At 45.7% G+C, this 21,374-nt stretch overlaps 1 protein-coding gene across 1 annotated transcript in view; it reads left to right on the top strand.

Moving 5' to 3' along the window:
• LOC137542208 (synaptogyrin-2-like) overlaps positions 1–4,564 on the top strand; it is a 38,974-nt gene extending 34,410 nt beyond the window's left edge. The window contains exon 4 of the mRNA XM_068263954.1: positions 19–4,564. Within this exon, the coding sequence (XP_068120055.1) occupies positions 19–213 (195 nt within the window). The 3' untranslated portion in view covers positions 214–4,564. The remainder of the gene's footprint in view (positions 1–18) is intronic.
• Positions 4,565–21,374: the final 16,810 nt, after the last annotated feature.

Genomic DNA, 21,374 nt, shown 5'->3' with positions numbered 1-21,374 from the left:
TGCCGCCATTGTCCGCAGTTCCCTCTCTCCACGCTGGCCTATAAGAAGTACCGGATGGGAGTGGATGATTTCAGCCCCAGCTACACGGACCCCAGCCTGGACACGGGGACTCCGTACTCCAGCTACCCAGACGCCGTCAGCGACAACTACCAGCGACCACCCTTCACACAGAACGCTGAGACAGAGGATGGCTACAAGCCGCCTGCGTACTGAGTGGAGTCACGCCAAGAGCGGTGCGGGCGCACAGGAAGACAACATGGCCGCCGCATATGGAGGACTGCCCAGAGACTGGCTGTGGGGACTGGTTACGCTCTACACTTCCCAAGTGCCTTCCAAGTGCTCATCCCCGAGCCAACAGACGTCCTACCACAACCTTCTACCTGGCCTATGAATCACCTCCAGGGGGCCATTTCCTCCTCAGGGGGCTCTGTCGGGCTTTATTGTATAACCTGGCAAGGATGATTCTCGGCAACCGAAGTTCACCCGCTGTATAGAGTGGTCAGAAGCATGAGAAGTTCTCTGATTGGCTGCTCTGGGCTATTTGGGTATCTGAGCGGAGGTCCACCTTAGCTTGTGAGTTCTCTAGATTTTTGTTTTGTGGGTGATTTTGTTTAGCCAGTAGAACGGTTGGGAAGATCAGGAAGTTGTTAATTCTACAAGTTATTGGAAAGTTCATGGGTTGGGGTTTGTTCAAAATTCAGCCTCTACTGAACTTAATTACTTTGGTTCTGAGCCACAAACTCCTCTAACAACTAGAAATTAGAATATTCTTGATAATCTCTACAACATGCAGAGGCAGTTCTTCTGATAATGTAGTGCTACAGTTGAAGTTGAGTTCCTCTTAACCAGAAGACCTTTGAGTTTTCCCAAGGCTGTTATAGTTCTCAAGACTGGTCTCAGACACGCCTGTTGTATGTCATTGCACTAACCCCGCCCTTCTCTGAAGTTGCACTGCCTTGTGAGAGTTTCACTTTAGATCTTTCCTGAGATGGGCAGATGCACTGGTGAAGGTTTCCTATTAAAGCATAAACACAGGTCTACAAGCGAAAAAACTCACTGATTAGATATAATCTGTAATTAAAAATTGCAAAGCAAAAAAGGACACCATCACTGCCTGATAAGCAGTGTAAACGTTATTGCAGCGCATGTTAAGACGACTGTCCAGGAGATTGGAGGGAGGAGCTTTATGTGACATCATTGCATACTACTGTGATCCACAATCACAGGGGGGCGTGTCTGAGACCTGACTTAGAGGTGTTTAGTAGCTGTGGAAGAAACTGGTCTCCGGAATAAAGCTGACAAGATGTTCACTATTCTATATACTACAGTACAGCTTAGTGTAATGCCAGACACAGTGCTTTATATGCATTTAATATCTCATTATTTTAAAATATGCATAGCGTTAAGATAATTCTTGCTTAAAAAACAAAACAAAAAAAAAACGTTCTGCTGTGTAATAAATACATTTTGGTTTATTAAATGCATCTAATAAATGCTGAACTGCGCCTTTTTTAGTCCAAATTTCGGAGGTTTAGCTATAGTAATTATATTGAGTAGCAGCCAATCATAATCCATCTCTCTCTGACCTCAGTAAGATGAGCTCTGATTGGTTGTGTTGCGTTGCGTTGGGTTGTCACACATCACGTCCTTGCCCTTCTTATACAATAAGCCCGGGTTATTTTCCTAGATAGACTGTTTAAAAACTCATGAATTTAGTCGATGAGGACATAATATATATGATTTTTTTTCCATTTGTTTTTGTCTTTGAGTTGCTGGCAGATTTGACTGTTTTTACATAACCATTGTATGCAAAGTCGGCCATTTTTTTTTTTTTAATACTAATCCAGATTTTTTTGTTTTTCCTGTTTTAAGATGCAGCTTACTGTTTACTGGCGTTTCTCACACAGGTGGTCCGCGGACAGAGCGGTGGTGGGATAATAGAAATAGCATGTACATATTTATTGCTTAACGACATCACACTGCACATGCAGCAGCTTAAAGGGGAACTGAAGTGAGAGGGATATGGAGGCTGCCAGGCAGTCCTGCCGATTATTCGGCTGCAGTATTGTCTGAATCACACCAGAAACAAGCATACAGCTAAACTTGTCAGATCTGACCATGCCAGAAACACCTGATCTGCTGCATGCTTGTTCAGGGGCTGTGGCTAAAAGTATTAGAGGCAGAGGATCAGCAGGAGAGTCGGGCAACTGGAATTGCTTAAAAGGAAATAAACATGGCAGCCCCCCTACCCCTTTTGCTTCAGGTGTCCTGTAAAGTATAAGTGAACTCCTTCCCTGTCCTAAGGTGTGGGAGTGGGCGGGGATACCAGTGGGCGGTGTTAAAGAGAACCAGAGATGAAGCACCCTCTTGTATTTTACCTTATAAATCAGTGGGAACATGACAGTAAACACCTAATCTGCTCTTTGTTTCATTGTTCTCTGTGTAATCTGACTGTTATCACGTCTGATAAGAATCCCCGACTGAGAAGTCAGGCTGCTCCGTCTAGCTTTGCTACAGAAAGATTATAGCTAAGTCTGTCTTCTGTGGTGTTATTTCAAGCCCAAGCCTGCCCCCTTGTGGCTTTGCTATAATGACTCAGCAATAATCATTCCCAGCAAAGCCAGATTTAATTGCTCAGTCTGGGATTCTTGTAACTGCTGTTAACAGACACTTTTAGCAGTGAGGACAAAACAGACAGCATGGTAAGTGTTTTCTCTAATGTTCTTACTGATATATATGGTAAAATATACAAGGGTGCTTCGTCTCTGGTTCCATTTAAGGTCTGACATCAGCATGTGGGTGGGACAGACGTGACGGAACCCCGACTGGCGACTGACTGGATTTTTATCTGTACTGTAGCTGAGCTCTAAGCTTTTCTGATTTCTTTTTGCATTTTATTTTTGGCTCATGTGAGATTTTTGAACAATTTCAAAGGAACGTCCACATTTTTTTTTCATGCTTCTAATTAAAGTTTGACGACCTATTTCCATCACAGCCGTGCAGAAGAAAATACTTTACATGTTTTGTCAAACAATTCTCAAATGGCGCTATTAGTATATTCCTCAATCACGATGGACAGACACTTAAATGGGTGTTATTATGCACAGCAAGGTGGCCATTTTATTTTGGCGTTGTCCACGATATCGGGACTTTACACTTTTGCCATAGTGCCTTTTCTAAACGTTTACCCTTCAGTGCACTAAAATAACTTAAAATAAGGGGTCTGAGCTGTAGACCTGCTTTCCTTACTATTTTACCAGTGTTAAAATACACGCATGTCATTTCCAGACGCGGCATCCACAGCCTCGCCCTCCTGTTATCGCCATTTGCCTCACAATAGAGGCATATTCAGGAATGTAGCGAGTCAGTTGATTGCTGTAGGATCAGAGGAAACTGTAAGAGCACTTTTCACACCGCACTAGGGGCTCAGACACACTTTACGTGCTTTTTGGGCTCCAGAGCTTTCTGAGCGCTTTTTAAAAAGCGCTCCCATTAACTTGCATTAAAATCGTGCGATTTTATCGCAAGCGCCATTTTACCGATTTTAATGTAAGTCAATGGGAGCAGTTTTAGTTCTCAGAAAGCTGTAGAGGCCAAAATGTGCTCAGAAAAGCGCATAGGCCTTGTTCAGATTAGGAATCGCAAGCGCTGCACGCTTTTCCCAGCGTTTTGAGCGATAAGCGGTTTTCTAAGCTTTTTTTTTTTTGTAAAAGAAACAATCGGGAAGCGAACTGTTTGACCGGGAACTAAATAACTTTAATGTACTTTGTTAGGAAAAGCGCTCACAAAATTGCTCTTCCAGGTGCTTTTCCAAGCGCTTTGCCATTTCCCCTATACCTTGCATTGAAGCGCAAACGCTCAGGAAATGGTGCAGCAGCTGCGTTTGCGATTGGAAAGAAAGCTCATCGCTCATGTGAGAACGCTTACATAGGATTTCATTACGCAAGCGCTTTTAAAATCGCCAGCGCATAAAAACAAAAGCGTTCATAGTGTGAAGAAGCCCTTAGTGTGTCTGAGCCCTCAGGGCCCTTTTCCACTAGCAATCGCTAGCGTTTGCGCTAAACTCTAGCGATTGCGATTCAGCAAAAGTCCAAGATTTCCCGACATTTGCGATCGCAGGTGACATACCCGGGGGAGGAATCAGCCATGCCGATAATCTGCATTATTCAGCACTGGCCTGTTTATGGACATTTTAAGCACACATAACTGTATACACTGACACTCATCACTCATCCTTTGTGTCGCAGGAACAGCTGGTAGATGGGCTCTGAGCAGATGGAAAGCAGGTTAATAACCAAAGCTAGAACCTGATTGGTTGCCATTGTATTGTGATTTCTGTGCACTATTGTTTATTTCAGAACCACTGTGTGTCTCTGATGCCAAAGCCTCCCTCTAGTGGCCATTTAGCTGAACTGCAGCACTCAATGTATATTGCAGGGAGTAGAGGTATGATTAGGGTGTGGACAGGTGGATGATGTTATTGGTGTTGGGTAGCTGTATGACCCCTATTGCTGCATGTCACATTGCACTGGACTGATTGTTAATAAAGATTTCTATTCACCAAGTGTGGCGGTTTCTTTATTATAAGAGAGCAGGCTGTGTTAATATTCCATCTCTGAAACACATCCACAAGTATGATCCAGGCTAGGAGACAAGCTAATAGGAAATAGAATGCAGTAAACTATATATTGCTGTTTATGGGTTTGTAGCCCCTCCCAGTAATGTCACAGCCTAGGTTGTATAGCTGTGGAGCTTTCTGTCCTAGTGCAGTGATCTGCAAACTTAGCTCTCCAGCTGTTAAAGTGTAACTGTCAGGCATAAAATCAATTCTTTGTTTTTATCTGGTATACAAGTAATAAGGATGCTAACCAGGCAATCCAAAAGGAAGTTGCAGGGCATGCTGGGTTGTCCTTTTTTGCTTCTGTACATTAGTTAAGTCTGAGGGGAAATAAAGAAGCAAAAAAGACAACCCAACATGCCCTGCAACTTCCTTTTGTGCGGCAACATACCAAATAAGAGTCAGGTAAACTGGGGAATGATTATTTATAAACAAGAAAAGTAATAGAGATTTTAACTTTTGGATTGCCTGGTTAGCATCCGTATTACTTGTTTATCAGATAAAAATAAAGAATGGATTTATTTTATGCCTGACAGTTACACTTTAAGTAACTACAAGTCCCAAAATGCATTGCAGAAGTCTTGACAACCACAGTCATGAATCATAAAGGCAAATGCATTGTGGGACTTACGAGGCCAAGATTTTGGAAAAAAAAATAAAACGTTAGCTACCTGCGTCAGCTTGTCAGGCACGGAGGACGCCGCCCGCACCCTCCGTGCCGTTCCGCCGGGTCCCCGCCGCTCAGTAGCCCCCCGAACGGCACCCGACCGCGCGGCCCGGGTCGGGCTCTCCAGCCTGTACAAAGATGGCGGCCGGAGTTGGCCGCGGCTGCGCAGTACGCATAGCCGCGAGGGCGGCTGCGCAGCTCTAAGACCAACCCCCCGATCCACGCTGTTACGTGGATCGGGGGGTTGGCCTTAGAGCTGCGCAGCCGCACTTGCGGCTATGCGTACTGCGCAGCCGCGGCCAGCTCCGGCCGCCATCTTCGTACAGGCTGGAGAGCCTGGGTCGCACGGTTGGGGCCTGTTCGGGGGGCTACTGAGCGGTGGGGACCCGGCGCGGACGGCGTCCTCCGTGCCTGACAAGCTGACGCAGGTAGCTACCTTTTTTTTATTTTTTTTCTAAAATCTTGGCCTCGTAAGTCCTTTAAAGAGACTCTGTAACAAAAATTGCATCCTGTTTTTTATCATCCTACAAGTTCCAAAAGCTATTCTAATGTGTTCTGGCTTACTGCAGCACTTTGTACTATCACCATCTCTGTAATAAATCAATGTATCTTTTCCCTGTCAGACTTGTCAGCCTGTGTCTGGAAGGCTGCCAAGTTCTTCAGTGTTGTGGTTCTGCTATGCACTCCCCCCTCAGGGGGAAAGAAACACACAAATGATCTCTTGAGATTCAAAAGGAATGCTGTATACAGCCTGCTTGCGTATGGATGTATTTTTCTATGTGTGGACATACTGTACATCAACCTACTTCCTGTTTTGGTGGCCATTTTGTTTGTTTATAAACAAACTTTTTAAAACTGTTTTTAACCACTTTTAATGCGGTGAGGAGCGGCGAAATTGTGACAGAGGGTAATAGGAGATGTCCCCTCACGCACTGGTATGTTTACTTTTGTGCGATTTTAACAATACAGATACTCTTTAAGGGCTCATTCACACTTGCTGATTGCAAAACGCTAGCGATTTTGCTCTGGCGGTTTTTGGCAATTAACGCCCAAAAAAATTCACTCCTGCAGATTTTTTAGTGATTGCGTTTTGCACTATAACACTAAAATGTGATCGCTGGGAAATCACCTGAAAATGGTGCAGGCTAAACGTTTGCGGGCGATTAGTGAAAACCGTCCAAATGAGAAAGGGCCCATAGACTTATTACACTAGCGCTTTGAAAAGCACTAGCGTTTGAGCATTTTTGCTGAAATCGCCGGCAAACCGCTGAAGTGTGAATGGGCCCTAACAGCTGGAGAAGTAAGTTTGCAGATCACTGTCCTAGTGCATTCTGGGAGACCAGGTGATTCTACAGACTTCACAAAACAATAAAAACATTCCACAGTGATGCACCTGCCAGCAGTAAAGATGTGGCTGACAGTGATATATTTCACAATGTAAAATTGAGTGAGGACAAATTTTTACAATGAGCAAACACTAAATAGTATATAAATGTAATTTTGCAAATACGGAATTTTAGTTTTTATATAAAGTTTCTTTAATGGATTGCTATTACAAACTATGCCCACATGCATACAAGAGGTATACTTGTCGCAGGATAGAATGCACTGTAAAGAACTAGTTTCCTGTGTGGCTGTCACTTAGCCATCGGTGATTAGTGTATGCAGGACATCCCCTACCTGTCACTTACCCCTCCCATACATCATCCACAGGTCACAATCTTACTGGGATAGGCGGAATTTAGGATGTATGATTAGCCAAGACATTTACCCCATCGTTTAGGATTAGTATTTTTATAGCACTGGCATCTTCTGCAGCACTTTCCAGAGTACATAGTCATGTCACTGACTCCTCCTCAGAAGACCTCACACTCTAATCCTACCATAGTACTAGTCTAATGTCCTACCATATTATTATTATTATGTATTTATATAGCAGTGACATCTTCTGCAGCACATTACAGAGTACATAGTCATGTCACTGACTGTCCTCAGAGGAGCTCACACTCTAATCCTACCATAGTCATAGTCTAATGTCCTACCATATTATTATTATGTATTTATATAGCACTGACATCTTCTGCAGCACATTACAGAGTACATAGTCATGTGACTGACTGTCCTCAGAGGAGCTCACAGTTTAATCATGTCATAGTATAATGTCCTACCATATTATTTATATTTACATAGCACTGGCATCTTCTGCAGCACATTAGAGTACATAATCGTATCATAGTTAGTCTAATGCTAGGTACACTGTGTTTTTTCTATCTCTATAGTAAAATATTGCAGAGCCAATAGAGCAACCCATTTGGAAGTTTCTATACACTTTTCCTCCTTACGTTTGGATGAAGCTGCGAATAGACAGAAACTCTGCAATGTTATTGCTGTCTGGGTCCCCATTGAGGCGAGTATTAAGCACTTCCTCTTCTTCTCCTGCCTCTAATGCTACGTACACACATGCGACAACGATCGTTCGTCGAGAACGACGAACGAACTTTTAATTGATGAAAGAACGACCTGAGTAAAGTTAGTTTTAAAAGGTGTGTAACGATCTGATCGTTAGAACGAACGTTACATCACGTAAAAGCAACTATTGCGCCTGCGCATAAAAATGAGAAGTTTCACAGAGAAATAGTGAAATGCGCATGTCAAGCCTAGTACGAACGACCGTTTTCCAACGATGTACTACTTTTACAAACGATCGTCGTTGGTTAAAACCAGCCGAGACAGAACTTTCTTTTGTAGCGATTTGGCTCGTTCGTCGTTTGCCTTAAAGTGAACCTCCGGACTAAAAATCGACTCCGCAGCACTGAAAAGGCTTGGTGTTTCTTTGACAGTATCACAGCATCAGAACTTTGTTTCTCTTATCCAAGCCTCATTTTTAGCTGCACAGAAGAAAACTGCCCGGGCTTTTTTCCCCTGATGCTGTGCAAAGCATGATGGGATTTCTGATGTTGTTGCTCTCGTTCTGCTGCAAAATTTTTTTTTACATTTTGAATTTGACATTTGAAGCCTAGCGTGTGCAGCTGGGAGGGGTTATCAGGACACAGGACAGTTGGAACTGTGTCTCCTGCTCCTTGTCACCTCCTTTCAACCAAAAAGATGGCTGCCCCCATGAATCACAAACATTTGCCTGTTCTTTTAAAACAGGGTGGATAAAAATTATGTTACCTATCTATTCTAATTAACATAACTAATGTAACATAATGACAGTATGTTTGTTTAGGCTGAAGTTCCCCTTTAATAGTCCGTGGTTCGTTTTTTGTAACGATCGTCGTTGGTAAAGATCGGGGAACGATCGTTACAAACGACTATAGTCGCATGTGTGTACGCACCTTTAGGCTGCTTCCTCACATCACACATTTGGAGGTCCTGTACATCTCTCCAAGTTTCCATTTATTAAAAAAAAAAGTGTGGCCATGACAGAATGTGGGTGGGGCAAGCTGTAATGTAACAAAGCCAGTGTGCCCAAATGTTCTTCCAAAACACAGGCAAAGTGCACCAAAATTTAATAAGACAACATCCCCCCCTCACAAGCAGCACCTAGACTTCTTTAAAGAGAACCAGAGATGAAGCACCCTCTTGTATTTTAGCTTATAAATCAGTGGGAACATGACAGTAAACACCTAATCTGTTCTTTGTTTCATTGTTCTCTGTGTAATCTGGCTGTTATCACCTCTGATAAGAATCCCCGACTGAGAAGTCAGGCTGCTCCGTCTAGCTTTGCTACAGAAAGATTATAGCTAAGTCTGTCTTCTGTGGTGTTATTTCAAGCCCAAGCCTGCCCCCTTGTGGCTTTGCTATAATGACTCAGCAATAATCATTCCCAGCAAAGCCAGATTTAATTGCTCAGTCTGGGATTCTTGTGACTGCTGTTAACAGACACTTTTAGCAGTGAGGACAAAACAGACAGCATGGTAAGTGTTTTCTCTAATGTTCTTACTGATATATATGGTAAAATACACAAGGGTGCTTCGTCTCTGGTTCCCTTTAACATCAAATACCAGCCCAGGGATAGCTTGTAAATTCTAAAACACACACCATTTTCTGAGCGTTTAGGGAGCAATTCAAACCGCTAGCGATTTCCCTAAACACTCAGCTAATTTTAACCCTTTCCACTCTGAGCCTTTTCCTAAAGGAAATAGTTTCTGCTCAGTTTTTTTTTTTTTACAGTAGTGCTATGAACAAGATTATCTCTGTCACTGGAAGGAGAATACCTTGCCCGTTTTCTGTTATCACTTTAACAAAGAGCCACCTCCAAACTTTGAGCAACCTCTCTTTTTTGACAAAGTGTCCTACTTTCTGCAGCCTCATCAATATCTATTTACTCACTGCTGCATGCATCATCATCCGCATTAATAAAATCACTTTCATCTGTAGAATCCAGGGTGTCCCATCCAGTGCAGCTCCCCCATAAGCAGCTTTGCCACATTAGCTGCCGAAATGGTTTTCCTCCCTGCTGCACTGCGCAACATAGCTTCTCTCTGCGTGTAACACACTTCCTGCTATGGTCGATCGCGCACTTCCTGTTCAGGCTGGACAGGTACTTCCTGTGTGGGCAGGGAGTCTAGATGCTGGGGAATAGCTGTACAATGGAATCAGACATTGCAGGGGGACAGATGAGAATGCAAATCACCGCCATATTAATGTCCCGCTCTGCGGGACATACGACAGGAACAGGAAATTTGCGATGTCTTGCTATGTGGGACGTACAAGTGGAAAGGGTTAATGTATAGGCAAAATTGCAATGGAGCGATTGCAATTAAATAGCAAAACTCAAGACATGCAGCATTTTTGAGCGTTAGCATTTCTGCAATGTAAAGTGTATATATACGCTGGAATATTCGCTCATCAAAACCTGCACAGAGCCATTTTGCTAGCATTTTTACATTACTGCTAGAGATGGCCGCAATAGACTTCAATGGGGAGGCGAACTTTGAAAACTAGAAACCCTTATGCTGGCCACAAAAGTGATGGAAAAATGTTTCAAGGGGTCTAACCTGAGTTTTTGCATGGTGAGTGGGATAGACGCCAAAAGTCCCGGGGGAAAATCTGGATTTGATGCAAAGCAGCGTTTTAAGGGCAGAAATCACTTTGAATGCTAAATTGCAGGCCTAAAGTGCTTTAAAACATCTTGCATGTGTATACATCAATCAGGGAGTGTAATTAGAGTACTGCTTCACACCGACACACCAAACTCACTGTGTAACGCACCGCAAACAGCTATATTGTGTAGTGACGGCCATGCTGGACTGGTGCGCACCATGGCGAGAGTGTAGGCCGTGGCGGTTTTCAAGCCCATATGGTCGCTGGGCTGTGGTAGCTCAATGATAGAACAGTGACTGTCCAGCTGATCAAATTTCGTCTGTCCACAATGAAGCAACGACCTGATTATCTTGGGTGTGCCCCCCTCCCACCCGAGATCGGTCATTGCTTCATTGATACGTAAGCCCTTTCACCACGGCAAGGTAATGATCACGAAGGGGAATTGGCACATGTACATGCCTTTTGTTTTGTTGTTGCAGCTGCAGTGCAGCCAGAAAAAATTAGGCAGGCATGTACACGCACCAGAAAAATTATTATAGCGCCGGCTTTAAAAAATTCAGGAATCCACCTGTAGTCCTGGACCCTGTTGATGCTGGCGGAGAAGGCAGTCAACCGGCCTGCGGGCAGAGATGCTGTGTGGGGAGCGACTTAGTCTTGGGGCAGGCAGTCACACGGTGTGCAGGCAGAGATGCTGTGTGCGGGGACTGACTTAGTCTTCGGGCGGGCAGTAAGCCTCCAGGATCCATGCCTCATTCATTTTGATAAAGGTGAGGTACTGAACACTTTTTTGACCTAGACGACTTCGCTTCTCGGTGACAATGCCTCCAGCTGCGCTGAAGGTCCTTTCTGACAGGACGCTTGAGGCAGGGTAAGACAGAAGTTGGATGGCAAATTGTGACAGCTCTTGCCACAGGTCAAGCCTGCGCACCCAGTAGTCCAAGGGTTCATCGCGGCTCACAGTGTCTACATCCACACTTAGCTAGGTAGTCAGCTACCTGCTGGTCCAGTCGTTGGTGGAAGGTGGATCCGGAAGCGCTAAGGCGATGGCATTGGACTAAAGAATGTCCGCATGTCCGACATTACCATGAGATCGCTGGAGCGTCCTGTCCTTGCTTGCGTGGACAAGGGAGAAGGATTACTAGCAGTGGTACCTTTATTACATTGTGCTGTGATATCACCCTTAACCACCCTGGCGTTCTGATTAAATCGCCAGGGTGGCTGCGGGAGGGTTTTTTTTAAATAAAAAAAAAACTATTTCATGCAGCCAACTGAAAGTTGGCTGCATGAAAGCCCACTAGAGGGCGCTCCGGAGGCGATCTTCCGATCGCCTCCGGCGCCCAGAATAAACAAGGAAGGCCGCAATGAGCGGCCTTCCTTGTTTTGCTTATATCGTCGCCATAGCGACGAGCGGAGTGACGTCATCGACGTCAGCCGACGTCCGCCGCCTCCGATCCAGCCCTTAGCGCTGGCCGGAACTTTTTGTTCCGGCTACGCTGGGCTCAGGCGGCTGGGGGGACCCTCTTTCGCCACTGCTCGCGGCGAATCGCCGCAGAGCGGCGGCGATCAGGCAGCACACGCGGCTGGCAAAGTGCCGGCTGCGTGTGCTGCTTTTTATTTCATTAAAATCGGCCCAGCAGGGCCTGAGCGGCAGCCGCTGGCGGTGTTGGACGAGCTGAGCTCGTCCAGACCGCTCAGCTGGTTAAAGTGAAACTAAAGTCAACAGGGAAAAATGAGTTCAACTCACCTGGGGCTTCCCTCAGCCCCCTGCAGCCGATCGGTGCCCTCGCAGCCCCGCTCCGATGCTCCTTGACCCGCCGGCTGCGACTTTCGGTTTCGCAGTCACCGGCCGACAGGCATGGGAACGCGAGTGATTCTTCACGTTCCCAGCCACAATAGCACCCCCTATGCTGCTATTGCGGCAAGAAGGCGTTCTTGCCGCAATAGCAGCATAGAGGGTGCTATTGTGGCTGGGAATGCAAAGAATCACTCGCGTTCCCATGCCTGTCGGCCGTTGACGGCGAACCCGGAAGTCGCAGCCGGCGGGTCAAGGAGCATCGGAGCGGGGCTGCGAGGACGCCGATCGGCTGCAGGGAGCTGAGGGAAGCCCCAGGTGAGTTAAACTCATTTTTCCCTGTTGACTTTAGGTTCACTTTAAACACATTGTAAAGCATAGTTGCCAGCTTGTTCTGCAAGTGCTGCATCCTTTCTGCCTCCTGATTTGGAAACATCTCCGCCACTTTGTGCCTATACCGAGGGTCTAGTAGCATGGCCACCCAGTACAGCTCATTCCCCTTGATTTTTTTTTTTTTTTTATAGGGGAGGTTCCTCATTCCTCAACAGGCTGGACAGCATGAAAGACGCCATCTGCATAAAGTTAGATCCAAATGTACTATCCATCTCCTCTTGCTCTTCCTCAGTAACATCAGGTAAGTCCTCCTCCTCCCCCCAGCCACGAACAATACCACGGGAACATTGAGCAGCTCAATGTTCTTCTGCTGCCGCCTCCTCCAAAGAAACACCTTCCTCATCATCCAAGTCTGACTCCTCTTCCTCCTCCCCCCCCCTCTCTTTGCTGCCGCAGGTGTTGAGGAAACATCTGGTTCTGATGAGAATTGATCCCACAATTCCTCCTGTTCCTGTTTACGCTCCTCCACAGTTTAATCCACCACTCTACACACGGCACACTCCAGGAAGAAAGCATATGGGATCGAGTTGCTGATGGTGCCTTCACTGTGACTCACCAGGTTGGTCACCTCCTCAAACGGCCGCATGAGCCTGCATACATTTCGCATGAGTGTCCAGTTGTTTGGCCAGAACATCCCCATCTCCCCAGAGTGTAGTTGTAGAGGTACTGGGTGAAGGCTTTCTCCTGTTCTAGCAGGCGAAAGAACATAAGGAGGGTCGATTTCCAGCGAGTCGGGTTATTGAAAAACAGGCGTCTCACCGGCAACTTGTTACTCCGCTGAATATCGGCAAAGTGTGCCATGGCCGTGTAAGACTGAAATGCCCACACAACTTCCTGGCCTGCTTCAGGACTTCTTGTAAGCCTGGGTACTTTGACACAAATCTCTGAATGATGAGATTCAGCATATGCCATGCAGGGTACGTGTCAGCTTTCCCAAATTCAAAGCGGAAATGAGATTGCTGCCGTTATCACACACCACGTTGCCGATCTCCAGCTGGTGCGGGGTTAGCCACTGATCCACCTGTTTGTTAAGAGCAGCCAGGAGAGCTGCTCCAGTGTGACTCTCCGCTTTGAGGCAAGACATGTCTAAGATGGCGTGACACAGTCGTACCTGGCATGCAGCATAGGCCCTGGGGAGCTGGGTCTGTGTAGCTGGAAAGGAGATGGCAGCACCAGTAGTTGCGCTGCCACTCAGCCAAGGAGGATGACGACAGCGAGGATGTAGCAGGAGGAGAGGTGGCAGGAGGCCTGCCTGCAAGCCGTGGAGGTGGCACAAGTTGGTCCGCTGCACAGCCACTTACTCCCTACTTCTCAGTGGTCACCAGGTTGACCCAATGGGCGGTATAAGTAATGTACCTGCCCTGACCGTGCTTGGCAGACCAGGCATCCATGATTAGGTGGACCCTTGACCCAACACTGTGTGCCAGAGATGACACCACTTGCCTCTGAACTTCACGGTACAGTTTGGGTATCGCCTTTTTAGAGAAATAATTGCGGCCAGGTATCTTCCACTGCGGTGTCCCAATGGCCACAAATTTACAGAAGGCCTCAGAGTCCACCAGCTGGTATGGTAAGAGCTGGCGAGCTAACACATCCGCCAAGCCAGCTGTCAGACGCCGGGCAAGGGAGTAACTGAAGGAAATCTTTGAGCGGAAGAAGCCAATTTCTGCCAGACACCTGGCTGCTGTGGGCAGAGGCGGTGTGGAGGAGGGTGGCTGTGAAGGTGCAAGGGAGAAAGCAGCCGAAGATGCTGCACCTGAAGGAGGAAGAGGAGAAGGAGGGTGTCTTTTCTTTTGTGTGCTTCTTTTGCTCAGGTGCTCTTCCCATTGCAGTTTGTGTCTTTTCTCCATGTGCCTTCGTAAGGCAGTTGTCCCTACGTGGGTGTTGGCCTTTCCACGGCTCAATTTTTGGAAGCAGAGAGGACAGATGGCATTGCTCTAATCTGAGGCAGACATATTAAAAAATGTCCAAACCGCTGAGCCCCCCTGGGGTGATGGCACTATGGTGGCATCAGCAGCTGACGTTGAGGGGCATGTTGGCTGGCTGTCCAAAGGTGGTGATACATGGGGCCGGACACTGCCACCAGCTGTTTGACAATGAGCTTTCCCTGCGGCTTTCAGCAACTTGTTTCCTCCTACTCCTCTCTGACTCCCCCTCTGAACTGTCCCCTTGGCCATCCTCTATTGGGAACATACGTTGCATCCGTATCATCATCATCCTGCCCAGCTTCGCTTGCCTCAGACACCTCAAACTGCACCAACAGCAGGTACTTCATCATCATCCTCCTCCTCCCACGTTACGTCCATAGTGTCGCCTAACTCAGACATATGAGATGGTGTAACTTGCTTAGCGCCCTTCATCTTGTTGCAGTAGTGACAAATTACTCCCAAGAACGTGTATGAAATCGCTTACAAAATGCTAGAAATTGCAATTAGTGATAGCGTTTTGTAGTGGGTTCCAGGCCTCAGCTAGGTTTGTCTTCCATGTATATGCGCAATAATGAAGGGGTCATGTTGGTCAGTACATAGTGCAATATACTGGAATATTTTTCAACAATATTTTGTGCACCATACCCACATAGTGTATGGCACTTACAGTGATGTGAAACTATTTGCTGATTTCTTATTCTTTTGCATGTTTGTCACACTTAAATGTTTCTGCTCATCAAAAACCGTTAACTATTAGTCAAAGATAACATAATTGAACACAAAATGTAGTTTAATTATGGTTTTTATTATTTAGTGAGGAAAAAAAAAAAACTCAAAACCTACATGGCCCTGTGTGAAAAAGAAATTGCCCCCTGAACCTAATAACTGGTTGGGCCACCCTTAGCAGCAATAACTGCAATCAAGCATTTGCGATAACTTGCAACGAGTCATTTACAGCGCTCTGGAAGAATTCTGGCCCACTCATCTTTGCAGAATTGTTGTAATTCAGCTTTATTTGAGGGTTTTCTAGCATGAACTGCCTTTTTAAGGTCATGCCACAACATCTCAATAGGGTTCAGGTCAGGGCTTTGACTAGGCCACTCCAAAGTCTTCATTTTTATTTTCTTCAGCCATTCAGAAGTGGATTTGCTGGTGTGTTTTGGGTCATTGTCCTGCTGCAGCACCCAAGATCGCTTCAGCTTGAGTTAACGAACAGATGGCCGGACATTCTCCTTCAGGATTTTTTGGTAGACAGTAGAATTCATGGTTCCATCTATCACAGCAAGCCTTCCAGGTCCTGAAGCAGCAAAACAACCCCAGACCATCACACTACCACCACCATATTTTACTGTTGGTATGATGTTCTTTTGCTGAAATGCTGTGTTAATTCTACGCCAGATGTAACGGGACACGCACCTTCCAAAAAGTTCAACTTTTGTCTCGTCGGTCCACAAGGTATTCTCACAAAAGTCTTGGCAATCCTTGAGATGTTTTTTAGCAAAATTGAGACGAGCCTTAATGTTCTTTTTGCTTAAAAATGGTTTGCGCCTTGGATATCTGCCATGCAGGCCGTTTTTGCCCAGTCTCTTTCTTATGGTGGAGTCGTGAACACTGACCTTAATTGAGGCAAGTGAGGCCTGCAGTTCTTTAGATGTTGTCCTGGGGTCTTTTGTGGCCTCTCGGATGAGTTTTCTCTGCACTCTTGGGGTAATTTTGGTCGGTCGGCCGGCCACTGGGAAGGTTCATCACTGTTCCATGTTTTTGCCATTTGTGGATAATGGCTCTCACCATGGTTCGCTGGAGTCCCAAAGCTTTAGAAATGGCTTTGTAACCTTTACCAGACTGATAGATCTCAATTACTTTTGTTCTCATTTGTTCCTGAATTTCTTTGGATCTTGGCATGATGTCTAGCTTTTAGTCTACTTCTCTGTGTCAGATAGCTCCTATTTAAAGAGAACCCGAGGTGGGTTTGAAGAATAGTATGGGCATACAGAGGCTGGATCTGCCTATACAGCCCAGCCTCTGTTGCTATCCCAAACCCCCCTAAGGTCCCCCTGCACTCTGTCAGCAGCGTGGCTGTGATCTATGAGGGATTGCAAACAGCTTGTCAGAGCTTGCTGTGTTTATCTCTATAGTGTCAGTCTGCTGCTCTCCCCGCCTCCTGCAGAACTCCAGTCCCCGCCTGCATCCCTTCCCTCCCTGCTGATTGGAGGGAAGAGACGGGGGCAGGGACCAGAGCTCTGCAGGGGAGCAGCTGAGACTGACACTACAGATGTAAACACAGCCTCACAGCACGGCTGTGATTTCAGGGATTGCAGAGTGCAGGGGGACCTTAGGGGGGTTTGGGATAGCAACAGAGGCTGGGCTGTATAGGCAGATCCAGCTTCTGTATGCAGATAACATTCTTTAAACACACCTCGGGTTCTCTAAGTGATTTCTTGATTGAAACAGGTGTGGCAGTAATCAGGCCTGGGGGTGACTACAGAAATTGAACTTAGGAGTGATAAACCACAGTTAAGTTATTTTTTAACAAGGGGGGCAATTACTTTTTCACACAGGGCCATGTAGGTTTTACATTTTTTTCCTCACTAAATAATAAAACCATCATTTAAAACTGCATTTTGTGTTCAATTATGTTATCTTTGACTAATCGTTAACGGTGTTTGATGAGCAGAAACATTTAAGTGTGACAAACATGCAAAAGAATAAGAAATCGGGAAGGGGGCAAATAGTTTTTCACGTCACTTTATATGCAAAAGTACAGCAATTAGCCAAGCGACAACATTAACACTTTAAAGAGAACCTGAACTGATAATAAAAGTCAAAATAACCATACACAGGTCATACTTACCTCCTGTGTAGTCTGCTTCTCAATCTCTTTATCCTCTCCAGCGTCCCATTTGTCCTCTGTGATCAATGGAATTCTCAGTCCTCCATTTTAAAAATGGCTATTATTCCATAACAGCTACTGGGTCAGCATGCTGTTAAACTGTAATATTAGCCACTTGAGCCATAGGGAAACATGGACATTACCTTGCACATTAAGTTGTAACTAACAGCAGCTGATAGAACTGAAATTCACCAGTTGCTGTCAGTTATATGACTAAATATTGTTAGAACTTGAAGGGATCACCGTAAGAAGAAAATGGTGAGCTTCTGAGAAGAACTTTCGGGGGAGGGGGGCAAATGAATATTACATACTAACCTCACCAACAGATAATGCCCCCCATTAGCCCTTGTGTACCTGTTAACTACTTGGCAGAACAGAAATTTGTCTTTCAAAACAGAAGGTATTTGCGATGATTCAGGTTAGAATGAGTTCTGATGTCTCCAACAATGCATCACTGCTGAATATGCAAATCCTAACATTGCATTCCAGTGGTTCTGGAGGTGTGGTTAGCTTACAGGGACAACAAAGGATGATTTGCATATTTAGCAGTGATGCATTGTGGGAGACGTCTACTCACTGCAACCTGAATGAACTTTTCTTTTCCATAGCGTTTTAGTAAGGGCTTTTTTTTGTCCTTTGCCCAGCAAGCTTATGGTGAACCACAACTCCCAGGAGCTACAATCTAACTCTGGTAGGTGACTCCTCCCTCAGGCTCCAACATTGCTCCATGGTCAATCTTCATTGCAGCGAGTCTGGCTGCAAAACTCCCTCGCTGACAGAGCTACAGGAAAATGGCGCCCAAAGCCCTGCAGTGGAGACACAAAGACTCCAGCGTTGGGCTTCAGACGCCATATTCCCATAGCCCTTTTTATTTACCGGTATCCACCGCCCACAGCCTGGAACAGGTTTGCTGCGGCAGGTGAACTGGCGCAGTGTCTGCTGGACGCCACAAGCCAGTTTACCACCATCGGGGTGGGGGGACGACATTGCGGCCCTACACCGGCAGGATGGATGAAATGGCCAAAGAAAGTGTCTACCTTTTCAAGAATTGTAATAAATGCAAATCGCTGTGCGAGTGTCTCCTCCCCCCCCCCCCCTCCTTATTTCCTGTAGCCTCTTTCTGAAGCCAAGAAACAGGAACACATCTGTAGACTCACTATTTTTCTAAACAGGCAAATAAGTAAAAAACAAACAAACATTAAGCTTTTTATATACATTTTATTTGTATGTAAAAATAAATAAATACGAATTAAAAAAAAAAAGTCACAAGATATCATCTGCAAGCAAGCGGATTACATATGACCACACCCATCAGACCGCCCCAGATGCGTACATAACCACACCCACCAGAGCCCTGAACGTGCGTACATCTTGACCAGACTGACCCATGTTCGGAACGCAGAATTACAGCTATGGAGGGATTGCAAAAAAAAAAAAAAAAAAAAAAAAAAAGCACCATTCATGTTATACTTTAAAAATCATTATAGCGCAAGTGCAGGAGTAAGACAGAACATTTATATTGCGATTTTCCCCTGGCAGGCTCATAGAGCTGCAGCCACTAGGGGTCACTCTATAGGCAGTAGCAGTGATAGGCCAGAACTGCAGCCATTAGGGGGTGCACTATAGGCAGTAGCAGTGTTAGGCCAGAGCTGCAGCCACTAGGGGGTTCTCTATAGGCAGTAGCAGTGTTAGGCCAGAGCTGCAGCCACTAGGGGGCGCACTATATACAGTAGCAGTGTTAGGCCGAAGCTGTAGCCACTAGGGGGCACTCTAGGCAGTAGCAGTGTTAGGCCGAAGCTGTAGCCACTAGGGGGCACTCTAGGCAGTAGCAGTGTTAGGGAGTTGTGCCCGAGGTCTCCTTAAATTTGTGATTCAGTAAAGATTAGTGTGTTGGTGTTCACTTAATACATCCAGTCACCCAACCCTTCATGACTACAGCTTCCCTTTAGTCTACCACCCCCTAGTGGTGGGCTGACACTGAAGCCAGTTTTACATTTTGGCAGTGCTTTAGTTCTGGCCTCAGTCTACAATAATAAGGTTGTCCAGGTGAAAAGTTTAAGGCAGCCATTTTTGATGATTTATCAAAGATAAAACCTAACAGGGCAGGGCCATGTGCCAGCCCCCGCAATACTGTAACACCTGACACATGAGGTTCCAGTGCCGAGTGGTCACATGACTAATTACTAGGCACAGCTGAAAAAAATAAAGCAATTTCCTTTATTAGGGCCAGTTCACACAGCTCCTGCCCAGCTTCCAGCAGCTTCTTGTTGGGCGGTGTCTTATTGGGGCTCTCAGCAGCGACCTGTCGCGATCAGCGGTTTTCATCCTGGCTGGGGGGGGCGCATGAAGACGTGGCGGTAACTGACCCTGGACGGTACATGTAGCATCCAGGGTCGCCTGGGAACACCGCGTTCACGCAAACGCCAGATACAAACGCACTCATTCACTTGAATGGGAGCATTTAACGACGAGTCCCAGACTCCAGCGGTAACTGCCCGCGTGAACCGCCCCTTAGAGAGGTAAATCAGGGAGCTATATTTCACCTGAAAGGAAACTACAAACCAGTGATCTAATCAGGTATGGATTGTATTCCCCCTCTCCCCCCAGTAATAGGGAAGGGAGCCTAAACAATAATATGTATGCAGAGGCCTCTAACAGCAAAGCCCGTCTCTCTGCACCCCCCTACACTACCCCAATACCAGCATCATGTACTGTATAGCTTTGTAAACAGATTCCCATATCTGATCGACTGCCCATCCTGTTCTACACCCAGACCAGATGTGCAGATAGCCAATCTAGGATAAGGAGATTAGATCACAGAAATACTTTTAAGTTTGCCATACATCTAGCAATGATGGGCAGATTTGACCAAGAGACCAATCTCTAATCGATTAAAGATCAGTCAGCTTCCCATACACTACAGGCAGATTCCCAATCAATTCAGCCTGCACACATACATGTACATTTATACACTGGGGAACAGTGCGGGGGATTTTGTCACTTGTCCCAATATCGCTCACTGTTACCACCAATCACCCGACATCTTGCAGCAAATGTCCGATCGACATGCTCAGCCCAAAATGAGTTGCATTGTCGATTGAGCATGCTGTTGGCAGCAACGATTTTCATCCAATTCAATAACAATGAAATTGAATGGTTAATCAACTGCCAAGTCGCTGATTTATGGACACCTTTACAATCTGGAGGGCAGAGGGAGCTGGCTGCAGTCACAGGACACTACCTGTAATGGGGAAGTGCTTGTCAGCACCAGGGGGACCCCACAGCTCCGCAGGGAAGCCACATAAACAGGGGCGGAGCCAGCAGCGGGTATGCAACTCACTACGCCAGCAAATAACCACAACGGGTAGATCTGGGTAGACCATGGCTTGTGAGAAAGACTTCCACAAAGCTGAGCAACAGAAAATAATCAGTAATCAAAAAATTAGTAATCGGATTAGCTTTTGCGAAACTGCATGTCAAAAGTATGAGTAGTTCCAGACGCACAATATACTGTCATAAATACAAGGTTCCCGATTGGTTAAGCCATCCATACATGAAGTTAACTGACTTACTATGCCTTATTGTTTGAGGAACCATTGTTATTGAAACTAGGTAGAAATATTTCCTCTATACCTCTCACTAAAAGTGTAACTGTCGGGCAGAAAATCAATTCTTTATTTTTATCTGGTAAACAAGTAATAAGGATGCTAATCAGGCAATCCAAAAGTTAAAATCTCCCTTACTTTTCTTGTTCATTAATGATCATTCCCCAGTTTACCTGACTTATTTTGTACGTTGCCGCACAAAGGAAATTGCAGGGCATGCTGGGTTGTCCTTTTTTGCTTCTGTACATTAGTTTAGTCTGAGGGGAAATAAAGAAGCAAAAAAAGACAACCCAGCATGCCCTGCAACTTCCTTTGTGCGGCAACGTACCAAATAAGAGTCAGGTAAACTGGGGAATGATCATTTATAAACAAGTAATAGAGATTTTAACTTTTGGATTGCCTGGTTAGCATCCTTATTACTTGATTAGCAGA

The sequence above is a fragment of the Hyperolius riggenbachi genome, chromosome 12 (assembly GCF_040937935.1).
Source record: "Hyperolius riggenbachi isolate aHypRig1 chromosome 12, aHypRig1.pri, whole genome shotgun sequence".
NCBI lineage: Eukaryota > Metazoa > Chordata > Amphibia > Anura > Hyperoliidae > Hyperolius > Hyperolius riggenbachi.
The sequence above is the reverse complement of the archived record's forward strand: the minus strand, read 5'-3'. Positions and strand labels throughout refer to the sequence as shown.